At 45.4% G+C, this 20,350-nt stretch overlaps 1 protein-coding gene across 2 annotated transcripts in view; it reads left to right on the forward strand.

Moving 5' to 3' along the window:
• The first annotated feature begins 1,761 nt into the window (after window positions 1–1,761).
• DOCK1 (dedicator of cytokinesis 1) overlaps window positions 1,762–20,350 on the forward strand; it is a 276,377-nt gene continuing 257,788 nt past the window's right edge. For both annotated transcript variants that reach the window (XM_048946145.1, XM_048946146.1), the window contains exon 1: window positions 1,762–1,876. In XM_048946145.1, the coding sequence (XP_048802102.1) occupies window positions 1,831–1,876 (46 nt within the window). In that variant the 5' untranslated portion in view covers window positions 1,762–1,830. The remainder of the gene's footprint in view (window positions 1,877–20,350) is intronic.

The following is a 20,350-nucleotide window of genomic DNA, read 5'->3' on the forward strand; positions in this document are numbered from 1 at the left end:
AGTACATCCCTAAGCACCATGCCTAGGGATAGGGACTTTGCCACCTCTCTGGGCAGCCTGTTCCAAAACCCAATTCTTTCTATGAAGAAATTGTTCCTGATATCCAATCTAAACCTCCCCTGCTTTTCCATTTCACTCCCTTTTTGCTTTCCTGAAGTTACAAAGATGACTGTAGCAACAGGACAAGTATGCCCGTTATTTCAATTAATTCACTTTGATTTATCTTCTGAAAAATAAGCCTGTTAAACCAAAGAGCTCTGTTGTAAGTTGTCTTTGGTAAGACCCTAATCATTTACTCATTAATGCAGGTAAAGATGATAAGCCAGGCAGCTGACTTTGAGAATCTTTTGATCTCCTCACTCCAGGACATAACGTGGGAAGGTGCAGAGGTTGGATCTATCACAGCAGCCCTTGGGTTCAGCAGGACAAGAGCAATGAAATTCAGATTAGTTTGAATTTGTAGGTAGGTAGTGACCTGGGGAACAGATCACAAGGATGGGAAAAGGGAAGGTTCATAGAACAAGGTGTAGCCTCCTTTAGATGCTGGAGCTGAATACTTGATCCCCAAACCTGGTGATAATGAGTGCTGTTGTAGAAAGTGACTCCCTACATGTCCAGTGATACTTGACAAGAAGAGCAGGGCAAAGACATTCAAGTATGATCTATGTGCATTCTTACATGTGTTGCATGGAGCTTCTCCAGCAGAGGAGCAATCTGATGTGACAGTCAGTGAGATGCTTCCTGAGGCTGATGTTCTCTGGGAGCGCAAGGATCTCAAAATGGCTTGGGATGGAAGGAACCCCAAGGACCGTGAATTCCCAACTCCCCTGCTGCAGGCAGGGCCACCAACCTCCACATTTAATACCAGCCCAGGCTGCCCAGGGCCCCATCCAACCTGGCCTTGAACACCTCCAGAGATGGACAGGGCATCACAGCCTCTCTGGGCAGCTGTTCCAGCACCTCACTGCTCTCATAGTAAAGAACTTTGATCAAGAAGTTGAAGATCAGGATCAGAACGATTACTTTTATTGGTTCTTCTGCAATCAAAATATTCCACATGGTGGAGTCCCCATCTCTAGAGGTGATCTGGTACCTTGAAAATGTGGCATTGATGGACACGGTCGGTGGGCATGGGGGGGGGGGGGGGTGGAGCTGGGTAGGGCTTGGGGATCTAGAGGTGTTTTTGGACTGTGATGGTTCTGTTCAGCCAGGAGAGGCTGGGTTTGGAGCAGGTCACTATTTAGGCGGTGTTCTGTCTTCAGAACAGAGGATTTACCCGGAAATGGTGCTTTCCCAACACAGCCCGCCGTGCTTCGAGCGCCAGCCCCGCGTTAGTGCCGCTCCTGCGGGCAGCGACCAGGCTCAAATCCTGCGGGGCTCCGCGCCTCGAAAATACAGCAGCAACCAAAGTAACCAACGCTTCACCGGACTTATGAAGAGTTCGGAAGCAGCCCGGGCCGCTCCCACTTTCTGACCGCGGAATAAAGCGGAGCGCGCTGCTTTTCTACGGAGCCGGTTCTGAGCGGGACAGAGTTTCCTGCAGAGCGAGGCCGGGACGCGGTCAGCCCGGGAGCCGCCGGCTTTTCCGTGGTGGGGCCGCTTGGCCCCGTCCTGGCTGGGAGCAGCGCTCTCGGCGTCCCCCGGTTCCCGAAGGCGGGGCTCGTCCCGCTGTCCCGGGGCTGCCCCGGGCCGGCTCCCCCCGGCCGGCCGCTGGCTCCGCCCGTACCACATGACTGCCGTCGGTAGAAACTTTTCCCGTCCCGCGGTTGGAAAATGGCGGCGTAGGAGCGGGGTTCTCGCATCCCCGCCCGCTCCGGCCGCCTCAGCGCCATGACCCGTTGGGTTCCCACCAAAAGGGAGGAGAAATACGGCGTAGGTGAGGATCCTCCCTGCCTCCCCTCGGGCCCCGCGCCCGCCTGTTGCGCTGCGGCGCTCCGCGAAGTACGCGGGGATCCCCGCACGTCCGCCGGGCCGCTCTGCTCCGGGCCGGGGGCTGCACTGGGCCCGGCGGGGCGAGCGAGGAGCCGCACGGCTGCTCCGCAAGGCCGCTCTCCCGGCTCTCGGCCGCCTTTCCCGGCCGGTGGAGTTGAGGAGTTCATGTGGGAGCGCGGCTCGACCTGCGCTCGAGTCACATCCTCGAGCAGAAAGTTGCAGCTTTGTGTTCTTTCTCCTCTCCTCCTCACCCCTTCCCCCCCCCCCCGCTCCACCCCGGCTCTCAGCACCACTTTCTCCTGCTTAAAGTTATTCGTACGTGGGTTTCTTTTCCCGGCTTCGCCCCCTGCCCGTGTCGTTGTGCCGGGGTTTCCCCGCTGCTGCCCGAGGATCCATGTCTCCCTGGGCTGTTTCCGTCTCCCGGCACAGAGGCGGATTGTTCTCGGGCTGACGGAGCTGCGCTGCGGGAGGCCCGGCGCGGTGCTGGCAGTGTTTCGTTGGGATTGGAAGCGTTTTGTAGGGATTGAGGAGGAGAAAACCGGCACGAGCGAGAGCGTTTGTCGCGGGGAAGGGGATAATAAACCTGCGGGTTCCATTTGGAAATAAGAAATGCAATGTTTTCCCCCCGCAGTTATTGCGTCTGGATCCTGAGATCGGTTGTGCGTACACACTGCTAAGCCTTGTGTAACAACTGGAACAGGAAGAAGGGAATGCGCGGGATTAAACAGAACACAAGTGAATTTTAGGAATTACTTTAAAATTCTGCCTGTACGTCCCTCGAAAATAAGGGTATGGTATCCAAGCCTGTGGCATGTGCTCAGTGCTGTGCCTCTGAACAGCTGGAATAGATCTGTCACCACGCAGTGTGAGCTGGTGTTGGAACCTAAGGACACTGGAAGGCAATGCACTAGGTTGCAGGGTGATGTCTCACGTTGGAGGTGCTTTTTGAGGAGTGATGTGTTGGAGCTGCTTTGCTCCGAGAGGACAAGGAATTGTGGAGGCAGTTGAGTTGGAAGCTTTGGATATCCAGTGTGGGGAACTGCATGTGTAGAGAGTGAACTTAGGTATAATTTTAAAAAGTCTTTGATTTGTTTCATGGTTTCATAAAGCACAGGCACAAGCACTTTTGTGTTGGGAGTGTGCTGAAGCCGTAACTCTTGAAAAGGCTCAGAGCCCTCAGCAGAAGCTCATTCTGCACTTCTAGTTTGTCTGCTGCTCTTAGGAGTTTTGTCATATTTTGGTAATAGCTTTGCTATTTCTATGATGATTTCTTTCTTTCTTTTCTGTTTTTCCTTCGAGTTAGCTGAGTGGGATGATCTGCAGTGTCAGAGAAATACTCTGACGATCTATGGGGTGTGAGAGTTGAGAAGAGACAGTTGCAAGGAGATTAAATGGGATTTAGAGTTAATTGGGTGCTGCTATTCTCTGTTATGCTGCTGAATGCAGGTTTTGGAGAGGACAGCCTCTTTTCTGCACTGCTGAATTTCCTCCTGATGGAGATTCATGTTCTGCTTGGTAAACATATTTTATATGTCCTTGTGTAGTTAAAAATGGGGACTTATGTACCCTGCAAGGCTTCTGGTGTTCTGTTTCGTTACTGGTTGTGAAGCTTCCAGGTCACAGTGAATCAGTGCGGAAGTCGTGTAGTCCCGGAGCAGCAGTGGAGAACACACTGTTAAGGTGAACATCCTAATAAAAGAACGTCGTCTTCCCAACTGTTTGCCACGGCCCACGCTGGAGAGTGACAGCAGAACCGTGTTGTGTGACAGCCAACCAGCAACACCTGCGTCCTCCAAGCAGGGCTGCTAATGGAGCTGCCATCCGTCTCTGCAGGGCTGAACTGATGGAGTGTGTGGGCACTGTGCTGAAGCAGATGCAGCAATCAGCAGGAGGGTGTCATTGGCTGTGGGTTATGCTGCTTACCTTGTGGGAGCACAGAAGTGTGTGTATATATAAAAGCCGTGTGTTTATATGTAATGCATATATAGTGTTTTTTTTTTCCCCATTAGATTAGCGTGTTCCTGCACACAACTAACTTTTCTTAACACCTCAAGTCCCAAAGGCTGCTGACTTCGGTGCACTGGGAGTAAATTACAGAGAGATTGGGTGCAGATGTTTCAGGAAATGCTCTTTCTGCTCAGCTACCCCATCCCACAGTGCTGGGTTCCCAGCAGCTACTGCATGCCCAGGATCCACGCAGGGAGCAGCGCGTGAAACTTATCTCAGAGGGCAGCCGTGAGCGTGACTCAGCTCTGCTTCCTGGTGGGGCTCAGAGTGTGGGGAGGCGGGATGAGAAACGGGTAGGGATGGAATAGCATGAGGGACTATGAGATGATCGTGTAGGGAGCCATCTGAAAGAGGAAAATGAACAGCTGAATTACAGCAGCTTTCCTGTGCTCCTGATGCCACTCGTCCTTCTCCTTCGTCACTGCAGCTCTGTGTTTGGGCTCTCATCTCGCTGTTGGGATGTGGCATGCTTGGGAATGGAGGTAGCTGTGTGGTGCAGCTCAGAAAGCCATGCACCCATCAGAAAGTCCAGCTGTGTGTATCTGCTGCCTACCTGCGGAGCACAGCTGCTCAGGCTCCTGTTTCATGCTTGTAGTTGGAGGTGAAAATGTTGATGTTCTTGCTGATGGCAATGAAGGTGAGGTGCAACGAGATGCTTTAGGAAGTCAGCCTAAATAGCACTTCTGAGATATACAAACATGGCTTGGCTAATTTCCAAATGCCCTCGGGCATTCAGGCTAAATATTAAGAAAAATTCAGAAAGGGCAGTCAGGTAGTGGCACACAGTGTCTGTGCAGGGAGCTGGTGGGGTCACTGTCCCTTGGGGTTTTCAGGAACTCTGGAGACGTGGCACCTGGGGACATGGTTAATGGGCACAGTGGGGATGGATCGACAGGTGGACTAGAGCATCCTGGAAGTCTTTCCCAACCTTAATGATTCTGTGCCTTCTGCAGTTGTTGAGCCCTTTTCCTTTGTTCCACAAGCTGCAGTAAGAGGTAGAACTGGGGCTACTGCAGTTGCTTCAAAAGTTGTGCCAAAAATACCTTTAATGTTCTTTTTAAGAGCAGATAAGGAGGCATGAGACCACCACTATGGCAGTTGAATCTTTCTTGTAAACAGAGGAACAGTGAGTCTGTTGGCCTCAGATGGGAAAGGAGAGCTTCCTGGTGGTCTGCTCTCCTTCAGACCCTGTTAATTTTCAGGATGCTGATTATACTTCTCTCTGCTACTCCTAATGAATGACAAAAAAGCAGGGTAATACTGTTGTTGCTGGGAGTAGTGCTTAGTGTAGGCTCTTAACTTTAGGCAAGTTTTATGAATGTGGTGATGAAGAAAGGGCTAGGTAAGTGTACATGGAGCTGTACTGAATATATTACTTTAGGATGGCACCTGATGCCTGGAAGTGCAATGTCAGGTAGTAGGCCAATGATAATGTTAAATATATCAAGGATACCAGCATTTCTTAAGTAATTTGTCTATCTGTGACTGTACATGTACTGTTGATGCACTCCTGTGGCTTACCTGGGTTTTCCCCAGGTAGACAGGGTAGTGCAAGTGCTTGAGGAGGTGTCTGCAGTTCTCAGTTCTCAATCAGCACCTTCCAGCTGCCCAGATAAGCAGTGTTCTGGGTAAGATTTGTGTTTCCATGCATGCTTTTTAAAAACAAGCAACTGTAACAACAACAAACCAACCCAGGAAGGAAACCAATTTTATTGCAAGCTGCCCCACTTGGGACTTGTTGTGTTTTTCCTTGTTACTGGTCAGTTTGGTTTGTTTGTCACAACAGGGAAATGATAACCTGCCTGATGTGGGATGCTTTGAAATAGGATGGACTTGCCATATTTCCAGGCCAGGTGTTGTAGTGCCTCCCAGGGCTTGGGATAGCTTTTCAAAAGGCATATATATAGTATATTCAAACCAGATACACAAAAATAAACCAGATACACAACAATTTTTATTTCTAAAGGAGGACTATATAGTTAGTTGGTAAAATAGTTTATGAAGGCTGTGATGTGCAGCTTCAATTGCTCCCTTATAGTGGCGCTTTGGAAGGGTGGGCAGGAATTTAATAAGAATAATGCCATTTGAAACTCATACAGGTCATTTCTGCTGTGCAAGGAAGGACCTCAAATGCTGAGAACAGATTTCAGGTTTTCCAAAAATCCAGTATTTGTGGGTTGCTGGTGTGGTGACTGGGGCATTGGAGGCTCTCTCTGTTCTTCATGAAGAGTTGGTGGTCTTTGCTTTTGTATGCCTGCATTAAAATAGGAAAGGATTTTAGGAAGTTAATGAAGATGCATCTTAGCAATGCTGTTCTGTGAGTGAATTTGGAGTCTTTCTGAGGCCGTTCTGTGCACCGTGAATTTATTACAGCAGTGCTGTGCTGTGATGTCCAGAACCAAAGGAGTAAAAATGTGCATGTGCTGTATTTGCTCATGTATTTATTAGTGCATTACTATTCTGAGGAAGCACGTTCGGATTCAGCCTCTTGGAGACAGCATGCCCTCCTGTGTGCCATGGCCACATGTACTCACTCCTAAGGGAGCTGCCAGTGGCACAGTTGCAAACAGGTATTGTTTTGAGAAGGGCTTTAGCAGAAATATGTTTCTTCCTTATTCATTTTCTTGCATAGGATGTTATGAAATCTGCGTACATTCCATGTGTGCGGTCACTATTTGTGCTGCATTTATTTTTAGCTGTAGCACCGTGGCTTTTGGCCCTCATTTTAAATATCCAGGGATAAGAGAGGTACCAGCCTCTACTTCAGCCTAATGAAAAGACCTTGTGACAGTTGTGAGCTTCAGCTGTTTGTCTTTATTGCTAATCATTTCTGTGCTTCACAGCTGCAGGTGAAAAGCCTTTAGGGTTTGCAGTGGGATCAGTTAATGAGCAGTGCTACTTTATAGGGGCAGTAAACTACCCCAGACCTTTCATGTGTGTTGTCTCTAATCTGAAAGGTTCTTGGAGTTTTTACAAGAGCTTTTAAAAACGTGCTGTACTTCAGTGCTGGAAAATACCCGTGTAGCTCTCTGCTATGGCTCTGCTGTAGGGTGTTGGGATGGAGCAGCGCATCACTGACTTCCAGCTGCTTGCAGGCATGATGCTGAGCATTGGCTGAACTCTCCTGAGTTATGGATTGCTTTCAGAGTTTATCCACTAGGAATTAACACTTCTGTTCCTAGAAGAGAGAAGAGAAGGGGAAATTTTGTTACAGTGAGGTTTTATGCTTCACATCATACACAGGTATGGAAGTAACAGTAGGATGAGGTCCTGGTTAAAGGTTTTACAGAAGGAAGTAGTACCTACCCTGTCGGTTTCTTTGGTTTTCCTGTTTGTCTGTTCCTTGCAATGACTGTTGGTTTAGATTATTATTATTATTTTGTATTTATTGGTGTAAAGTAAATACATTTTCTTTTACAAAAACTTTCAGGAAGGGGGGGAAGTGAACTGAATGCAATTTAAAGCGAAAGCAGCATCTTCAGGGAGCTTGTCCCTCTGCTTGCAACAACAGGCTTAAGCATTTTTGGGAAATACTTGTATTTCTGGAGGTTGTCTCATGTGGAGGTCTGTGGAACACATACAGGGTATGCCTTTTCTGACCATGTAGTGGTCCTCTAGGACTGAAATCCATTATGTCTTGTTAAGTAAATGCCTGTGGATGTGTCTAACTGAAGATAAATAGCTGGAAGCTTACCTTAGATGGATGAATTGAAGCTCCATTGAGGAACCAGTGCTAACCCAGTTGGAAAGCACTTGCTCCATTAGTGATATCAGCCTCATGTTTGCACTCCCTGCAAAGCTGAAGCTTTTACAAAACGTGCAAGGATGGCTGACCTCAGTTCCGATGGATGGTCTCCTGTAGAGGACTCCTTGGTACGGAGGTGGGCCATTGGTTATGAACTGGAGGAGAAGTGTATCTTTTCTGCAAACTTGACAATGCTTAATTTTGCTTTCTGGCCTGTGGTGGATCCTGGCAGTATTCTGACTGTAGGGTTTTGTTTTTCTTAATATATTCCTTAATGAGCTACTGAAATGCTTTTTTGAGCTTGGAGGGAAGTGGAAACGGTACTCTATCTAAATCTAAAGAATGTTCAGAAAGATGACATTTGTGGTTGTAAAACTTGATCTATGTTTTTGGGCTGTAGTGGCGAAAATACTTACATTTATAACATCATTAGTCTTCTCATGTTTATGTAATTTGTACATTGAATGTGATTATTGATGTAAAGACTTGTAACGCAAGTAGCAGCAGTTATAGAATTTCAGTTTTATCAGCAAAATATGTACTATCTCTCAAAATATTTTTCTGCTCCATATAGCTTTGTAACTAAACTGAAATAATTACAGTGAGAACTATTATGTGTAATTATATAACCACACACATAACAAAAGAAACAGATGGATAACTGGAGTAACTATTGGCCATCACGCTTGCCCCTTTTTTCCTAACGTGGTATAGTATTTCCTAGCAGTGCTGCTTTGTTTAGGGTACTGTTTGTGTTATTTTAGTACAAAGCTTTTTATAAATCATTTTCAGAGGTTTCTTGTAACCAATTTCACCGAAAGGAGCTGGAATAGCAAAAAGTCTTTGTGTTACCCAGAAGAAGAAACAAGTGAGAAAGCTGAGGAGGTTTGCTCTGTAATTTAGGGACAGGAAGAAAGTGAAGGTGTATGTGATCAGTGTGTGCTTGTAGGACCTTGGCTTCTGGGCGCTCTGTTCTGTACAGCTTCACAACTTAATTGAGCTTGGAGAGACCTTGATCGGATCCCACATGAAGCTGCACTCGTGAGAAGCATGAAGTAGGAGTGCTGGGGAAATGCCGTGTGCTGGCAGCAGCAAACTGTATTGTTCTCCTCTGGTAATGGACCCAGTGCTGGAGATGGTAAATTGCTCATCGATTGCCAGCAGAGCTGCACGGCACATGGCTCCTGATCTGCTTGGATGTGTGATGTCTGAAAGCACAGGTAGGAGGTGAGGAGTATACAGACAACAGCATGCAGAGAGACCGAGTGCTGCAGGGCACCTGAGCCCCTCACAGCACGGAAATGCTCTGTGTACATCTTCCTTCTTCTCCAAACAAAGCACAGAAGTACTGATAGCATAGATTTGAAGTCCTAAATAATAAGGTAGCACATGCTGGGGAGCGTGGCTGAGCCCTGGGACTGCCCAGCTCCCAGGGAAGGATGCTGAGCTTGCTCAGACTGAGAACGCATGGTTGTAGAGGTTTTCTCTGATTTCTGGGATAATAATTATAAAAAATACTTAGTAATTGAAAAAGAAATAAGTTGCCTCTTGGTGCTGATGACAGTGCTTGAAATACCTTAGTAGGCTAATGGAGCTAAGTGGAAGGCAGCTCAGTTGGTACCTGCCTTTCTAGCAGCACGCCTGCCTGCCTCCCAGCTGATGCTTCAGCCTGTAACACAGCCATCACTGTGGCAGCTGGTCTGCAGGCAGAGATGTTGGCAGCACACAGTGGGCTCAGGGAGTGCGGCTGGGTGCTTTTATTGGGGAATTAAGTTGTCTCTGCTCCAGCTTGGTGTGCGTGTAGCATTTGGTGTATCAGAAACCAAGTGAAATGAAAGCAACTGGTAATGTAAAAAGTATTCCTGTAGTGGACTTTGGGACAGGAAATATCTCAGCTCTGAGCCAGATGGAAGTAGCTGATGATATTTGAGTTTCCAAGTCCTGACACAGATGGTGAACAATTTAAAAGTACGCATGCTTTCAAAAATGTGCTGTGCATATGACTCCAGTGTACAGATCGTGACCCTGAAATGGCTGCAGCTGATTGAGGTGGTTACTGGGAATGTCTTACAAATGCTGTCCTCTGAAGGGGAGGTTGTGCTATGGTTTTGATGACTAAGTAGAAATATGATTGAGCATATTGTTTAGGTCAGGAAGGTTATAGATAAAGGCATGGGTGATCCTTTAAGCTTTCTCTTGACTAAACCATAGGCTGTTTCCCCAAATAGGAGATTGGACAAGCTTGTCCTCTTGATTTCTCTATTTTTTTTCTTAGTTATTTGTGGTCAGAATGGAAAAGGTTACCATTTTTGCTGTTTGTTTCATGCAGTCTCTGGCTCGCTTGTGATTCAGAGCTCTGAAAAGCAGTGCTTATGTTCAAGCCTGTAGGATGCGCTCTCATTTGCAACCCAAACCTATAGACAGTGATGCTTATTTCAGGTCTGTAGTTTGCTCTGTGCTATGAGGTGGTGCTGCCTGGTGTGCAGCCCTGTGCAGCACAGTGCTGAGACTGAGCAAAATGGACTTGTGGTACACAGCAGCACATGAGAACCTGCTCATCTTCTGCTCACACAAAGTAGTAATAATATACCATATTAAAAACATCATATATACTTCTTTGAATGGTTTCCTATCTTTTTGTCTGTATCTCTTATTTTCTGTAGCCAGTTTTCTGCACGCAGGCGTTGTCTGCCTTGTTGCCCTTACTGAGATTCCTTCCTTCCTGCTTCACCCTTGTCGTTGATGGGGAAAAGTGTTTATCCTTCAAGATTTATAGCTGGGGGGAAAAACGGCAAATGCAATGGAGCTGTTTGCTTCTGTTCCAGTAGCCAGCTGTAAACTCTTGTCACTTTTTTTGCTTTGTCACAGCAGGCAGAGGTGGAATCGCTGTGCCAACAGAGCCCCTGCTAATGTTTCATATTATCATTACTAGATGTTGGTTGTCTTCCCTGTTGGTTCCCTGCCTTGCCAGTGCTTCTTTCACTAGGAAATGTAGATGGAACAGACTTGAGATCATCTTTTTTTTTTTCTTTTTTTTTTTTCTTTTTCTTTCTTCTATCTCCCTTTTAAAATTGACTGTCTTATTTCTGTGGACCAGTCTCTCAGATTTCCAGTGCAGAGACTAAGTGTTACAACTAAAACACTTACTGCTATGAGTAAGTTGATGTAAAGCACAGAGTAAATGAAAGCGTTGTGTCTTTCTGTTTTTAGTTTAGCTTTGGACATATCTGGGCTTCTGCCTCCAGCAAGAGCTGCTGTGCTGGCTGCAGTGTGCAGCAGCCAACTCTGGGCTTGTCAGGGATGCCTTTTGCTGCTGACAGCCCATCTTCTGTCCGCGTGTGACTTCGGTCCAGTTTTTGCTGTACTTGTGTCTCTTCTGACACTGCTCAGCAGGCACAGACAGACCTGGTGTTCTCCCACTTCCCAGGTGATGGGAGCAGCGTGCCCAGGACCGACTCAGAATTGTTGTAAGGCTTTGACAGCTGCTGCGTTTGTGGGAATTTGCTCCTTTGTCGAGCGAGCTCAGAGATGTGACAGAGCACGGGGAGGGGGGGGTTGGGAGCAGTAGGTGAAGGCTCTTCTCCCAGAATTTTCTGCTGCTGAGATATTCTGGTGGGAGTAGAGAGCAGATATTTGTGTGGCACGGAGGTATTTCTGAGGCAGTACTTTCCATCTTGTGTGATTCAAAGGGATAAACAACAATCCGGGAGTTTTGATGGAGAGCCAAATATTCTTATGGTATTTAATATTATATTTTGTTTATTTTTGTTTGTTGGCTTTTGTTCTTATGGGTTTTACTGCAACTAAGAGTCTACAGGGATTAAAAAAAAAAATGGGATGTTATGGGTAGCATAACATCTGCAGTTACTTTAGACTGGGTGGCTTCAATGCAGGTCACTGCTGTGCTAAGAACTCAAGAGCAGTTTGAGGGGAGGTTAGGGGGCTGCTTCTGTGGTTGTGGCTCTGGGTTTTTGGACTCTGGTCTGATACAGTCAGTCCATCCTCGAGTCTCACTCCTGGGGTGCTGCTGCAGGTAATGCATGCTCTGGTGGCTCTGAGTCCTTTAGCTGCAGCTTAGGGAGGGTTTTTCATTAGCAGCCTTTTAATCAGAAGGAAACGTCTTTGAGGAGCCAGTGAGGCTTCGAGGAGTGCCTGAAGTGACTTGCTCTGAGCTCTGTGTGATGAGTCTTATTTATTAAATAAATAAAGGCAGGGACTTGGATATAGCCAGATAAGCACATTCTAAAGCAGAGTAAGGAGAATTACTCAGTTGTGATATTGTTTACATTTTTAGAAGTTTTGTGTGGGTTCAGCTTGTTTGAGTTTCCAGTTGCAAGTATTCTTGAAATGATTTATGAGCAGATTTTTATCAATAACTTGGTGCAAAGGAGGCCTCTATTTACAGAGCTGTGGTAACTGTGATTTAAATGGTTCAGATTGGTGACTCACCTGAGCAAATGCAGAAAGCACTCTTTGGACTTCTGCAGCTGGAGCACGTGAAGGTGGACGTGAGAGGGAGATTTCAACTATTAGGAACTGGATATCTAAAACATTGGGATGACTTTGTAAGTTCTTATAATCAAGGTGTGATCTGGGAACTGTTCATGTATCAAGATACTGCTCTAAGGTTGGGAGTCCATGTATTGTGCTTGTATAACAGTACCTGCATGCTTCTTTAATGTTTGCATTTATTTCACTGCCTGTGGCCAGTGAGCTGGGTGAGACTCACTGTGAGTGGTCCAAGCATTGGGTGAGATATTCCCACCAGGATTAGTTGGAGCAAATGCATGCTGATTTTTGTAGGAAGAAAAGACCTTTTTCCTTGGGCATGGGATACGTGTTGAATATAGGAGCAGCTAGCTGTATTTCTTCTGATTTGTTTGTGCTCAGATAGCTTTGTGTTGAGGTAGGGATCGTGAAACTGATTAATAAGTTGAAAAGATGAGAAATTGGAGCTGGTCTAATTAAAAGTTATTAGATGGGTGGAGTATTTTTACTCAGACCCAAGAATTGTAAGGGAAAGTGATTATGAAGGACGTTTGCAGTCTAGTTCACTACAAAGGTGCACTGACAGTTGGAGCTTGCCGAATTTCATCATTTGAGCAGATTCAGTGTTTCTAGGCTGCTTTGGAAACCATCAGAGTGAGATGGTTGTCCTTCAGCCAGCGTTGGCCATTGGCACTGCTGGCAGCTGTACAGTGTGTTCCTAGCAAAGGGAGCCAGTAGCTGGAAGGGTACTGGGGACACAATGTGCCAAAAAGAAAGCCAGAATAGCCTGCTCTTTTCTTATAGCAGCTGGTTGGAATAACGGCGAGCATTGATGCATTCATTGCATGCTTCTCTACTGCAGGTTGACCTGAGAGTCTTGCTGGTGTCTCCAGTGACTGTGCTGGCTCTTTCTGAACCCTGGACAAAATGGAGGCTAGGTGCCCAGGGAGTGAATGTGGCTGTAGTAGCACTCATTTAATCAATGGCTTTTGGGATGTAATTGGGAATGTTGGTGGGTGGCCATCAAAAGGCTGCTCTGGTCCTCAAAGTGCCACTACCAGTGTGACCTCTCACAAAGGAGGGCATCTTCCTGCTGCCTTCTGTGCACCTACTAAAAACCTTCCCGGCAGCAAGTGAAAAACAAGTGCTGAGTATCACTGAGTTTTCCTCTTGACCCTGAGGTTGCAGGTGCAGGCTGGTGCTGCTGGAGCCTGGGGCTTCCCAGGTGTGTGGGCTGGGAGCTGCTTCTGACCTGCCCAGGCGTGTGGCTCTGTGCCATCATCTCACTTGAGATGGAATTGGGCTAGATCAACTTGTACTTGGCTAGGAAAGGTTTAAGAGCAATCAAATTAGCCTGTGCTTTACAGATGTAAATCTAGGATCCTATTGATTAGCGAGGTGGGGAGTTCTAGTTGTGCAAGCAGATTATTCTGTTATTCCTCTGCTGTTTTGTCCGTCCAGGAGATACGTGTGTTTGATTTATGGAGAGAGTAAAATGTGATTCAGAGCTCTTAAAGAACAGGAATCCTATATCAGTTTTCTTCTCCCCGCTTCTTGCAGCACGATCATCCATCAGTGTGAGCTAGAAGCAGTGTGGTGCTCCAGATGGGGCTGAGCCCAGAGCCTGGCCCCCAAAGCCCCGAGTGAATCAGACAGAAACTCTTTGTTAGCATTAGCTGCCAAGCCAGTTCTCTTGCTTTTTTGAAAGCTGCATGAGTCATGTGGTTTCTTATTGGTTTAGAGAAAAACAATTTTTCCCTGTTTTTGCAAAATGCCGCTCTTCTAATGCATTCAGTGCTGTTTGATTAGTGTCCTTGGTTGCATTTTTACATTCATTCCTGTATGCATGAGATGCAGTTTCAGGGGAAGTGCCACACGTTTCCTATTTCTGCAGTAGCCTTGCTGTTGTGGAAAAGAGTTGTTTGTGGATCAAACTACAGCTCTTAGCAGGTAATTCTTCTCTCTGGCTGCTATTTCTAAGGAAGCAGAACAAGCTCCTCAGGGATTATTTGCCTGTGGATCCCTGCTTTTATAGTTTTTGCTGTTGGAGACAGCTTGAAGGGCCAAGAGACAAATAAGGTGATGGCAAGCAGAAACAAATTGAGTAAGGTTTGATGTGTTAAAATCTTAAAATGCCCTCTTCCTCCCTTCCCCTGTCTACAAGCTTTCCTGAGAGCACAAAACAGGAATCTTGATTTTGTTTTTTTTTTTCCTGGGAGAAATACAGGGGAGGAAGAGCAGTAGGAAATGGAAGTTCTTCCCATCGCCCCACTGCCGCCTTGCTTCAGGCTCTTGGCTCTGCATCATCAGCTCTGTATTGCAGTGAATAGTGTCTTGCAGGGGCCATTTTTTTGCTAACTGTTTCCTCAGTAGTGTGATAGAAGTTTTATTGTGTTGAACTTGATTTTTATAGACCATGGAAATGACTATTAAAATATAGCCGTGACATTAAGCTCGCTGCTGCGGAAATGCTCAGGGAAAGGCACCCTCTTCACAAAAATATGTTTGGTGAGATAGAGACCTGCAATAGCAAGGGGAAAAACTTGGGGAAATGGGACTGACGCTTCAGGCATCCTCGAGTGGAGCTACAGGAGTGCTGTGTGGGCTGTGTTTGTCAGAATCCTCATGCAGATAAAACGTTCTTCTGTCTGGATTTTGTGCAGCACCAGCAGAGAGCTGAAAAAGGTATTGTCATAAAAACCTCTGCTTCATCCCATAAGCAGCAGGTGCTGGGGAACTGAGCATCCACTGCCAGACCTATACCCAGCTTGTATGAAAAGTGATGTGCCCAACAATTTGGGAAGTTACGTGCCCTGCCTGAGCACCAGATTGGTAGCTTGAGATTCAGTGTCTGCAAACTTTGGCAATGGGAGTTTGTGCTGTTCTGGCCTGGAAAGGACCAGAGGGCTTTGCACCTCACTCTGATGCAGTCTCTCTCGTGAACTGTTTTTAAAATGGAGGTCGTTGCATTTGGGGATGCATGCACCTGATTCTGTGATTGGAAAGGTGATTGTGAACTGCGCTGCTCCATTTGGGACCTTCTCCAAGGCTGTGGGCACTGCTGGCTGAAGTTGATGCCATTGCCCTCCTGTGCTTGGCCACAAGGTCTTGCTTTCTCTGTTTTCTCTTCGCTGTATGATTTTTTTTCTCTTGGTTATCACTGAAGAAATGCCTGCTTGGGTCACTGATCTTTTGTGCAGCCTCATTCTGATTAACTGGCCTCTGTTGACTCCTGGCTGGCTCGTACGCACTGCATCTGTGCCAGCACTGACCGTAAGCTGCACGAGTTCTTCCATCCGGTGTTTAACTCATTTCCTCCTTCCTCTTCCTCGGTGTGTATTTCGATGTGTTTTAGGAACAACAATACCAAAGGTTTTGCAAAGATTTTGGGTAGAAGCCATTTCAGGTTGCAGCTGTTAAAGGCACAGAGATCCTTCAGGTGCACCGTGGCAGGGATGGAGCAGTGCGTGGTTGCATTTTGTCATTGCCTTGTCTAAGAACGTGGCCAGTTGACCACCATAGTGAGAGCCAAGCTATTGCTTTTAGCGGAGAAGTACAGGAAAATCAGGGGAACGTCAAAACTGTGTGATTCTGGGTTAGCAGAAGACAAATGCCAAGGCATCTATCTGCCTCTTGACAATCTTTTGTGCTTGTAGAAGTCAGAATTTTCCTGACTACAAATGCCAGCATAGAAGAGTTTGGGTTGTGTGATTATTGCATGTCATGTGTTTCAGTTAAGGGAACTTTTTAATACTAAAAATTAATGTAAATGTTCTTGATTGTCCTTTATGTTACCTATGCACTATGCCACATTATTAATGTTGCAGTTGGTGGTGATCTCTTTTTTTTTTTTTTTTTTTTTTTTCTAACACTATTTTTGACTTCATATCCTCAGCACTTACTGGTTGAAGCATTCAGAGTGCAGATTAATTGGCAAAAAAGAGGAGGGAGAAGGTTGGTAATAGTTGGCATCTTCATCAACTCCCTTAGAACAAGTGTCTGTCTTCAGAGGTGAGAGGAGAAAAAGCCAGAATTTGAATGACTCTTAGGTAGGTCCAGGACTCCATTTTATTTTATTTCTTATTCACGTGGAAGGAAGCGAGCATCTTGTTCTCTCCTACGTGAGCTCTGCCTGGAGGATGCAGCAGCACAGTGCTTACACTTCTGGAAGGCAAAATGACTTCAGTTTGTTATTTTTTCTTTTTTTTTCTTTTTTTCCTGGATTTACAAAGTCTCTTCAGCTTACTAATTCATGCTGGGTAGTGATAAGAGACCAGATGTGTTGCAAAACATCTTGCTCCCCTGTGCTGCCATCTGTTCCACAACCTGACTTAGTGCTTAGTGATGCTTACAGCTTGGGTGGCCCTTGGCTCACTCAGCCAATGTGCTCAGATTCACCTCTAAATTCAGTGTGTTCCTGTGCAAATTGACTGGTTTGTTGCAGTTTGGATGACAAAACAACTGAAGTACTAAGAACTATGATCTCAGCTTGGAGAAACCAGGGATGAGAATGCAGAGGGTGACTTTAGTGACTTGGGAAGGTCTGTGCTTGGTTGCCCTACAGATGAGGCAGTCATCCTTAGCAAAGCTTAGGTGCAGATCCTGGTCTGTGAATTTATGTTCTTTGTTTCTTCATTACCCTCTATTGTGATAATTGGAAACATTTCAGGGTAGGTAATGGAGATCTAAGGAGTCACTGTAACATGGAAATCCAACACTTCTGTTTAGATAAAAAGGAAGAAAGTCTTCAGGTTTCTGATGTTCTTTCAGTGGTAAAGATTTGCAGTAGGCATTGCTTCTATCTCTGGTTCCGATTTGCTTTTATGAGTAAGCATTATTAATGTGTGTTGGATTTTTTTTTTAAAGATACAATCGAATAAAGCTTGATAATATGTTAAATGTGTTTTTTTTTCTTTCCAGAGAATAGAGTTTAATGCAGGCTTTAATGCAAAATATTCTAGGTAATATTACGTGGTAACTTTTTCATGGTATCTTAAGCAACCTCAGCTTTCATACAGAGAAAAGCTTTCTCAGCATACGCTGATGTTACCTTTGTTTGCTTTTTACTGCTTTTCCTCTTTCACCTCTCTTTCATTCTTCTGGTCTTGCACTCTTCATTTCTCTAATGTGCATAGGTTGATGAATGCAGTCCTGTAGAGGTGTTTGTTTTATATTCTTCAGTAATAAGTGGGTTTTAGTGCAATTACTGTAATGCCCTATTCATTGTTCCTTTCTTTATCAACTCCTGGAGTTAAAAATTGGTGCTTTCTGTGCCCACACTAATCCCTTTGCTTTTGACGTTTCAGTACTTTTGTGTAGATCTGCTTCTTTCCTGCCTTCAAAGGGGGAGGCTGGGTGAGAGCAGTGATTGCTACCAGCTGCTTGGTCATCGTGGCTGGGAACTCAGCTGATGAGCACAAATATCTCTGGTGCAGAAACGTAGCTGTCCTAAGCAGAGAACAGCAGTGTGCAAAGGAGAGGTGCTTCAGGGTGCTTTCTGTCACTTGTGACTTCACATTCTTTTTGCTTGTACTTTTCCTGCCGCTTTGGTTCTGGTCATTGAATCCCAGAGCTGGAACTCCGAACAGGCTGACACAGATAACTGATTTGCTGAATACTGCTCTGTGTTCACGTCAGCCTGGTAACTGAATCCATCCACTGCTCCTTTTGATCAGCTGTTCCTTACTCATTGTCAGCATGCGCTCTGAAATCCCTGCTTTCCTGTCATGGTGAGGTGTGGGTTGCTTTGGCTTTTATAAGCAGGGTAGGTGTAAGGCTGCAGCTGAAACAGTCTGTTTGTGAGTCAGTACAGCAGTGCCCATCACAGGGTGGTTGAGGGAGTGTGGTCCATAGTTATGATCTTGCAAATACAGTAGACTCCTTTAACTCTAGGTGAAATCATAGCTAATGATGCCTGGAACTGGGAAAGAAAGCTCGTCAGTTCTTTCTCTGTAATTTTGAGGAAAATGTTGCTCTCTTCTACACAGTAACCTTATAAATGTAATTAGAAAATGGTGGTCAGATACAGATGATACCTGATACTTCATCTCTTCTGCAGAGCATTCTCCAGACTGGGGGAAGTGGCAGAAGTGCTTGAGCAGACGTTGGTGGTGTTTCTGTGGATGGGCAGCGTGCTGGTTGAGCCAGAAAGCAGCATCCTTCTTGAGCTCATGACTTGTGGTATCTTTTGGCCATCACTTCTTAACGTTTCTCTAGTGTGCAGAGATTGCATTGTGAATAGTATTGTTATAAGGAGGGGAAGTGTTTATAGGAATAGTTTATAGCTTGCAATAGGAAGAATGCTCAACTGTGCCTCTTTGATTGTGCCATGCCCAATGTGAAAGAACACTGGAGCACTGAATTAGTCTGTGTTAACCATGAGATTAACTTGCTTGCGCTGGGTCTTAGCTATGCATCTTTCGGTACTAAAGTATCCATGCTCCTAGCTTGTGAGTTGTAGCAAAGATATGTATATTTTTTTAAGCTGATTTATTGGCTACATAATTCCTTTTTGAAAATACTGGGCCTTGATCCATAATTCAGTCATGCCTCTGTATGTTGTTGACCAGACAAGACACACATGTACCAGTTTTGTGCTTTATTCCTCTGTTTTTTCTTTTCCTTTAGTTAAAGCGTTGTTGTTAGCTCCAATCTGACATTTGATCTGTCATAACAACTTTTGATGTCACTGCATAAAGAATCCCCCATTCTGGGGGTTATCATCTGGCTTTCATAGGAGTATGCAGTAGCTCAAACCTCGTTTTGCAGTCACAGGGGTGGAATGTGCTTTATAGTTATTCTGGTTGTTTGTTTCATCATCTATGAATGCTGCTGCAAGCCAAATTTTATTATTTTGAAATAAGCCTTCCTTCTTTGGCCACCACTCGTTGCTCAGCTGGGGTCAGTGGGAGCTGTCATGGGTAGTAATTACTGCTCAATGGCTGCTTGTCATCTTCAGTCAAGAGAATTGGTCATTACAGTGAAGTTCATGTTACGTGACCCTCCTCATTGTGACAGACACCAGTTAGCACTCGGATATAAATTTTAATGTCTTTTATTCACGGTTGCCTTTGATCCTTAGTGTTATTCAGTTTAAGTGTTGGAGAAATGGTTCGCTGAAGTGCGAGCTTGCTGCAGAACTGTTTTTAGTCTGTCATAATGTGAACTTCTACTGGTTTGGGTGTTTGGTGCTACATGGTGAGATTGCTCATTAGGGTCTCCGAGATGAAAGATTCAGATGGGCTCATTCTGCACTTTGAGCACCCTCAGGTTCTCTTGAGTCTGGTGACAGCTGTGACATTCAAGAAATGTAAGTAAAGGCCAGAAGTTTGGATTTAAGCATCCAAACTCAGAAGAGTTCATGCTGTCTGATTAATTTAATCTTTCTGGTACTCCCAAAAACCCGACAGAAAAAAATTCCTGCTGAGTGTTATCAAACAGACTGTCCCTTGTGCTGCTGTTTAGGAAGCGTGCCATGTATTCATGGTTGTTAACATTCCTCTGCTCAGAACAGTTCAAAATGTTAATTTTTGTTAATGTTTTTTCACAGAACGCTCTCCTCCTGTAGAATAGCAATTATAGCTTTGAAATACTGTGTTCCAGATACCTGGCAGCCAAGGATTTATCTCGTTTTAATAATGGGAAAGTTAACAAAAACATTAAAACAGGAATAGCTAGCTTGGCTTGTTTTGATGTCAATAAAACTGTATCGCTTTCTAAAGCCCCCATTACATCCTGGTGATTATTAGTTTCTGCAATCCGCTTGCTCTTTATACGCTTTTACCTTCAAGTGTCCTTTCCTAAACTATATAGGATCCTACGCTGCATATGTTTTGTCTTTCCTATTTCTATTGCTTTTTTTTGTACCTCTTTCATTCCGTATACCACCCAGGAAAGAACCAAGGACCCTCCTCACGTGTTCGATGTCAGGAACGTTGTATGGTGGGGTTCAGTACCTTCTGACCACGTTTTGAATGTTGTATTTGTGTTGCTGACCTCCCTTCTGGCAGGGCTGCTCTGCTGGGTTCACCCTGGAATAAATGGCCTGGGGGGAGCAGAGGTGGTGCCTGTCTGAGACCTCGCTGTTGTGTAAGGGTGGCTTTGCGCTTTCTGCTGTAGGTTTTTGCTTTGAGGGTTTTGTGGAAGTGCTTTGTGACCTGTAATGAGAATGTTACCTGT

This window comes from Lagopus muta, chromosome 5, assembly GCF_023343835.1.
Source record: "Lagopus muta isolate bLagMut1 chromosome 5, bLagMut1 primary, whole genome shotgun sequence".
In the NCBI taxonomy this organism is placed as follows: Eukaryota; Metazoa; Chordata; class Aves; order Galliformes; family Phasianidae; genus Lagopus; species Lagopus muta.